General features: G+C 36.9%; 1 protein-coding gene across 1 annotated transcript in view; it reads left to right on the top strand.

The window, feature by feature from the left end:
- Positions 1-976: 976 nt before the first annotated feature.
- Positions 977-7,104, top strand: part of LOC110447331 (rab GDP dissociation inhibitor alpha-like) — a 21,738-nt gene continuing 15,610 nt past the window's right edge. The window contains exons 1-3 of the mRNA XM_021492947.1: positions 977-1,289; positions 2,213-2,420; positions 3,645-3,782. Coding sequence (XP_021348622.1) covers positions 1,245-1,289; positions 2,213-2,420; positions 3,645-3,782 — 391 coding nt within the window. The 5' untranslated portion in view covers positions 977-1,244. The remainder of the gene's footprint in view (positions 1,290-2,212; positions 2,421-3,644; positions 3,783-7,104) is intronic.

Genomic DNA, 7,104 nt, shown 5'->3' with positions numbered 1-7,104 from the left:
TATAATATCCAGCAGATAGGTATTTTTTCCAATATCTTGGTTTGTAGAGATTCGAACGTACAGCTAGTGTTATTTCGTTTTAAACATATAACTGTAGCAAAGTTTTACCAAGACGCTTCTGCTGACGAGGTAGCTTGGTCGGTTAGAGCGATAGTATAACAATTTGAAGTCCAGTATTCGAATTTTTATACAAATGTACAATCGAATTTAGATCTAGCCCCATTGATTTCTTTTCACTCAAGAATTAACACACATGTACACTAAAGCTGTTGTATATATGTTGATCATATTCTGTTTGTTTCATATTCATTAAAGTCATGCAAATTATAGTTTTCAATTAAGAAAAGATTAATCGAAGCTGTATCAATGCCGAAAAAAACATTTTCCGTTGCGCAGTTCTACTTTTTGGCTGCAGCGGTACGTATACGGTCCTTAATATTCTTTTTGATCCGCCCCTTAATGTAAATTACTACACAGGAACATGAGAGTTTAGAACATTTTCTCAAGACAATTTGTTTTGATAATTTAATTTGCCACTCAAAAATAAAACAATACACCATTTTTACTCCCGAAACATCAGCAATGGCTTAAGATCAGATTGTTTCCCTTACATTTTTAAGCCCTCTAATGTCAATATTGCATATATATATATATAAAGGCATATATATATAACTTATGTATCTGTATCTGTATGTGTGTACTGTGTGTCTCATGGCCCAGCTGTCTGCTGACACAGAACGCACGGGTTTGATTGGTTTATAGATAAAGCCTAGAAACTTGGATATAAGTCAAATAGTTTCACATTATATGTTGTCAGACCAAATATGCACAAATATTTCTTTGGTTTGAGATCCGTTTTTGTTGAAACCATTCTTCTCATCAATCTGTGACATTTGTATACGAAACTAACGTTGACAACTCATTTAGCCGGAAATGAGACATAACATGTGCATTACCTCATCGGATGTGACTACGCTGAATTAATAATTAGGTCGCAAATCATAATTATAATTGTTCTTGTTAAATTTGTGAGTATAAAACAAAACCTCCTAGTAACGGCAAACTAGTTATATCATTTTAACTCAACCATAAACAACATTAATCGTTGTATTCGTCTGATTCTGGTCTTTGTGTAATGATATCCTTCCGCAACCATAATTGTATGTGATTCGGTCGCCGGTTAGGGGCAGTGTCTGAGAGGTTCAATAATCCAAAAGCACATTTGCTTGAAAAATACTACGAAAATGGATGAGGAATACGACGTTATCGTCTTAGGGACAGGCTTGAAGGTAACTCTGCAAATGATATCATTCTGATTTAAAGATCGTGTTTGAAATATACCACACAGACCTTTTCCATCATCATGATGAACTTCCTAAGAAAATCGATTTTTAGCTATGGTAATTTCTGAATATTTACTGTATCCCCCGAAGACCACATTTTATTCCATTACAAAGTTTTCTTGTTTATTTCCGTTGAGCATACAAGTGATAGACTACACATTATACCAATTGATGCTGTTTTTGATCATTGTTGTCGCTGCAGCGAGCGACAGTGCAGACTTGCAGCTGTATCCATATAATCCAGTATTGTACTGTTCGGTAATAAGTTAGGCATTTAATAGACATATTTGAGCAAGAATCTGACAACAGATGGCAGATAATGTCGTTATGAATTTCTATTAATCATATATATATATGTGTGTGTGTGTGCGAACAGTGTTATATATTAGTGTTACTGTTAGTCTGAATGAATGTTACACCCATTTTGAAATTAAAATTTCAAGATTATTATTTTTCCAATAACTCTGGGCAGCTGACAATAGAATAAATGGTATGATCATGATATTCCAGAGAAAAGTTACATGTTTACAATTGTTGTTACCGAGTATAGTGCAACACAATTTCTTTGACCGGATTAATTGTTATGTTATATTATATTCTAAAAATGATCAAGGAACATTTGAGCATGCCCTCTACTCTGTAAACATCCTGACTGATGGCAGCATGATGATCAGTATGCAAAATTGTGTGTACCAAAAGTTACTGGTCATAGGAAACAAGGGTGATCAATTTGAAAAATTGTTGTCAGAATGTTATCAAACTAAATCATGTACATGGTTTAAACACATATATATCATCAGTTATGAAATGTTTTCTTTTTTCGTTTGATATGTAACCCTTCAATGAAGTCAACTTTTTCCCACTCATAGGAATGCATCCTCAGTGGTTTGATGTCCACAGATGGGAAAAAGGTCTTGCATATGGACAGGAACACGTATTACGGAGGCGAAAGTGCTTCCCTTACACCTCTTTCCCAGCTGTTTGATCACTTCAAACAACCTGCTCCAGTTGACGACAAGTATGGTCGACCACGGGACTGGAATGTTGACCTCATCCCAAAGTTTCTCATGGCCAATGGTCAGTACCTCTTCTATTTTAAGTCGATGGCGGTCAATATAGAGGAATCCAATATAGAGAATAGGAACTTAACAAAATATATTTCATGATTTCAGAATTTTACAATTGTTGCACGATTTTTGAAGGGTGTTTTTTCAAGCAAAAAATTACATGTATCCTTTTCAAAATTTTGATGAGTTCTAGATCAAAAACATATACAGTTGCATATGGTATTGAGTTCTCAAAAATCAGAGTTTTATAATATAACCTACAAAGCAACTAACTACCAAATGTATTTCATAGTTCGTGATTTTTTTGCTTTTACATATTTCTTATATTACTAAATTCACAGAACTCGGTTAGAAAAAGAGTCTGATCGTTTAAAGTATCATATGTAATTAATTCTCGCTCAAATTTAAGATGGTCATTCTTGCCTGTGATTGGCCAAGCCAATTTTTACACCCGATAGGTTTAAAGTGTGCTTCTCATTGCCATGACTAAGTTTTGATGTAAATTGGACTTGATTTTTTGAAAAATTTCATGGCCACTGTAGTCTTATTATATATTTGCAAAAACATTTTCTTCTTTATTCTTTAAAGCTAGATAAAATATCAGATAAAAAAACAGGTGAGTGATACAGGCTGCTTTACAAAACGATATTTTCAATAAAACATGTTTAAACATGGTTGCAATAGTCTCATCCTCGATACTTCAAGGGTTTCTCTCACTTATGTTCTCTGCACCCCTAGAATATGTGATGACAAAATCACAGGCTCTTTGTGTGGATTGGCCAAAAAGACTAGTTTGATCCTGTAATGTACATAAAAGCAATCTCTTTGCTGCATATTAGTAAAATTCACTGGCTTTGAATGCGAGTGTTTCTGGGCATGCTCTAGATCTGTAAACTTCAAAGGACACATATCCACCCAGTTATTGGTCAGGTATTTTTATCTGAGACCAATCAAATAGCTAGCCGTATGCCTTCAATTTTTCCATGACATATATTCCAGCAGAGCAGGGAGCATAAGTGAGTGTGACCCCTCAGTCCTGGAGTATCAAGTTTGTATTAGTCTGGACCAAGCTTGAAATGATAAATCTATATCATAATTAGTTAGTAGGACTCAATCTTGCAAATAATTTGCATACCGGGAAATATCTAGTTATTTTAAGTAGATGCAGATATAGATGATCTGAAATAAATAATTAATTCAGCTATTTATTTGATTTGATTTGATTTTTAAACAGGAAAGCTAGTCCAGCTGTTGGTATATACTGGCGTAACCAGATACCTTGAGTTCAAAAGTCTGGATGGAAGTTTCGTCAGGAAGACGGATGGCAAGCTCCACAAAGTACCTGCTGATGAAAGAGAGGCTTTATCTTCATGTGGGTATAGTAACACAGCCGAAGTTACAGAGGTTTTGGGGTGAAGGAATGAGTCATCTGCAGACACAAGTTGTCTGTCTGTAGACACATATTCGTCTGCTCTACTTCTAAACTACTACAGTGTCTTGATTTAAATGAAATTAAGCACCTCGCACCTTTACCCATCACTTATTATAACTTTACCTGTGTTTATAACTACAATATTAAAAATGTTGTGGCCTTTGATCTACTTATCTAATAAAGTCTTGTCCAGTATATTATGTACTACTTCAGTACTAAGATATTAAACAGATCTTTGCAAACATCTATCATATGAGGTGTGATAGCCTTGTTATTTCAACCAGTTTGTAAAAGAATGATGGTCCTATACATATTATTGGATCCCAAGTTTAGCGGTCATGCAAGTCTTGGTCCGTATACAGTGTTCTCCCTGTTTTGCAGCATGGCACCATGCAATTTATTGCCATGCTGCTATCCTAGATCTTCTCTGCTTTATATTCATAGTAAATCTTAAGTTACCATGCTGCTTTGATTTTACATAGAGTGCTGCTTTAACAGAAATATTGAAATACCATGCTTCTTTCAAAACATTCTGGGGAGAACACTGGTATTCATGAAACCGTTTTTGTACTCAAACTGAAATTCTGTGCTCAAACCCAATTTCTTTCCTGTTTATTAATTAATAAAATTTAATTCTTCACATTTGACTATCTGACCGTGGTACATAATTTAAGCGAGTTACAAGAAAGTTGGTTTCTGCACAAAATCTATGCTTGAACATGAGAATGGTTTCATGAATACAGGACCAGGGTTCCATGTGATTGTAAGGAAATATTAGTCTTGTTGAGTTTGGGGGAGGGGGGTGTTTACTTGTAATCATCATGAAGTTACTGATGTGTACAAACTTTATTGATCTGTTAATTGTTTGTAAAGTTATCATCTTTTGTATATACCAGCAAAAAAAGACATGACTTTTGGGGAAAAAAATGAACTTCAACAAAGTGTTTGATTAAATTACAAAGTTGTCATACAGCTGTATGAAGTATTCAACAGTTAACTTTAGACTTTCCCACAGCTAGTACAACCAGCCGAAAGACCTTACATTTTTAGCTCACCTGGCACAAAGTGCCAAGTGAGCTTATGCCGTGGTGCGGCGTTCGTCGTCCGTCCGTATGTCCGATGTCAATATTTTACTTTAAATGACTTCTTCTTAATAACCGAAAGGCCTAGGGTGATGATATTTGGCCAGAAGCAAACTGGGATGAAGTGCTACCCAGTTTGTTCAAATAAATGACCTTTATTTATTTTCAAGGTCACAGGGGTCAAATATGTTAAAATACTTTAAACAACTTCTTCTGAATAACCAAAATTCCCAAGGTGATGATATTTGGCCAGTAGCATGCTGGAATGAAGGGCTATCAAGTTTGTTCAAATAAATGACCTTCACCCATTTTCAAGTCCACATGGGTCAAATATGTTTAAAACCTTTACACAAATCTCCTGAATACCCAAGAGGCCTAGAACAATGATATTTGACCAGTATTATGCTCAGATGAAGGGCTACCAAGTTTGTTCAAACAAACGACCTTCACCTATTTTCAAGGTCACATGGGTCAAATATGTTTAAAACCTTTAAATAACTTCTCCTGAATATCCAAGAGGCATAGGCTAATGACATTTGGCCAGTAACATGCTGGGATGAAGGGGCTACCAAGTATTTTCAAGGTCACAGGGGTCAAATATGTTTAAAAACTTAAAACAACTTCTCAATAACCAAAAGGCTTTGGATGATGATATTTGGCCATTATAAACAAGCTGGGATGAAGGGCTACCAAGTTTGTTCAAATGAATGACCTTTGCTCATATTCAAGGTCACAGGGACCAAATATGTTTAAATCTTTAAATGACTTGTTCTGAATATTCAAAAGGTCCAGGGTAATGATATTTAGCCAGAAATGTCCCGGAACAGAAGGCTATAAACTTTCAAGGTCGCAGGCGTCATATGTTTAAATCATTTAATAGATTTAATTGGATCGAACAGATAATTTGCCTGTAGCTGTATATTAGTCCACTTTTAAGATTACAAGTGTGAGATTAATACCAGGTGAGCGATTCAGGCCCATTGGGCCTCTTGTTAGCTTATGCCATACTGCAGCGTCCGTCGTCCATCCATCCGTCCATCAACTTTTCTTTTAAAACAAATCTGGTCAGAAGCATCCTTGGGGGAAGGGGATCAAATGTTGTATACTTCTTCTGTAGGAATGAAAGGATTTGTTCCATATTTGATCTGAAGCATCCTTGGGGGAAGGGAAACCAATTTTGTATAAACCTTGGGTCTGGCTCCCAAGGGGCCCGAGGGGTGGGGCCCAAAAGGGGAAACATAGCAAATTATTTAAAATCCTTCTTATTCTGTAGGAATGAAAGAGTTTGGTCTGAAGCATCCTTGGGTGAAGGGGAACCAATTTTGTTTAAACCATGGGTCTGGCCCCCCAGGGGCCTGAGGGGCGGGGCCCAGTAGGGGAAACATAGCAAATTATTCTTTAAAATCCTTCTTCTGTAGGAATGAAAGGATTTGATCCATATTTGGTGCAGAGCATCCTTGGGTAAAGGGGAACCAATTTTGTATAAACGGTCGGTGTGGCCCCCCTGGGACCTTAGGGGGGTGGGGGGTGCAATAAGCGAAATAGAGGTAAAACCTTTATAATCCTTCTTCTATCATAGGGATTAAGTGATTTTATCCTCATTTAGTATGGAGCATTCTTGGACAAAAGGGACTCAATTTCTTATACACAGAGAGTGTGGCCCCCCTGGGGGCAGAAGGGAGGAGGGGCCCAATAGGGGAAACATAGCAAATTCTTCAAAATCCTTTTTCTGTAGGAATGAAAGGATTTTGTCCAAATTCGGTATGAAGCATTCTTGGGTGAAGGGGAACTAATTTTGTATAAATGGTGTGTCTGACCCCCCCAAGCAGTTGGTGTGGTCTCCAAGGGGGCAGAAGGGCAGGGCCCAATAGGAGAAATAGAGGTAAAACCTTTATAATCCTTCTTCTACCATAGGGATTTTGGGATAATCCTCTCCGATTTCTTTTCAATTTGGTCTGGAGGATCTTGGGCAAAAGGGACTCAATTTAGTACATGTATAAACAGTGAGTTTGGCTCTCCTTGGGGCAGAAGGGCAGGGCCCAATAGGGGAAACATAGCAAATACTTCAAATACCTTCTTCTGTATGAATGACAGGATTTTATCCTTATTTAGTCTGGATCATCCTTGGGCCAAGGGGACTCAATTTTGTATAAACGGTGGTATGACCCCCCCCCCCCCCC

Source organism: Mizuhopecten yessoensis, unplaced genomic scaffold (assembly GCF_002113885.1).
Source record: "Mizuhopecten yessoensis strain PY_sf001 unplaced genomic scaffold, ASM211388v2 scaffold3311, whole genome shotgun sequence".
In the NCBI taxonomy this organism is placed as follows: Eukaryota; Metazoa; Mollusca; class Bivalvia; order Pectinida; family Pectinidae; genus Mizuhopecten; species Mizuhopecten yessoensis.
The sequence above is the reverse complement of the archived record's forward strand: the minus strand, read 5'-3'. Positions and strand labels throughout refer to the sequence as shown.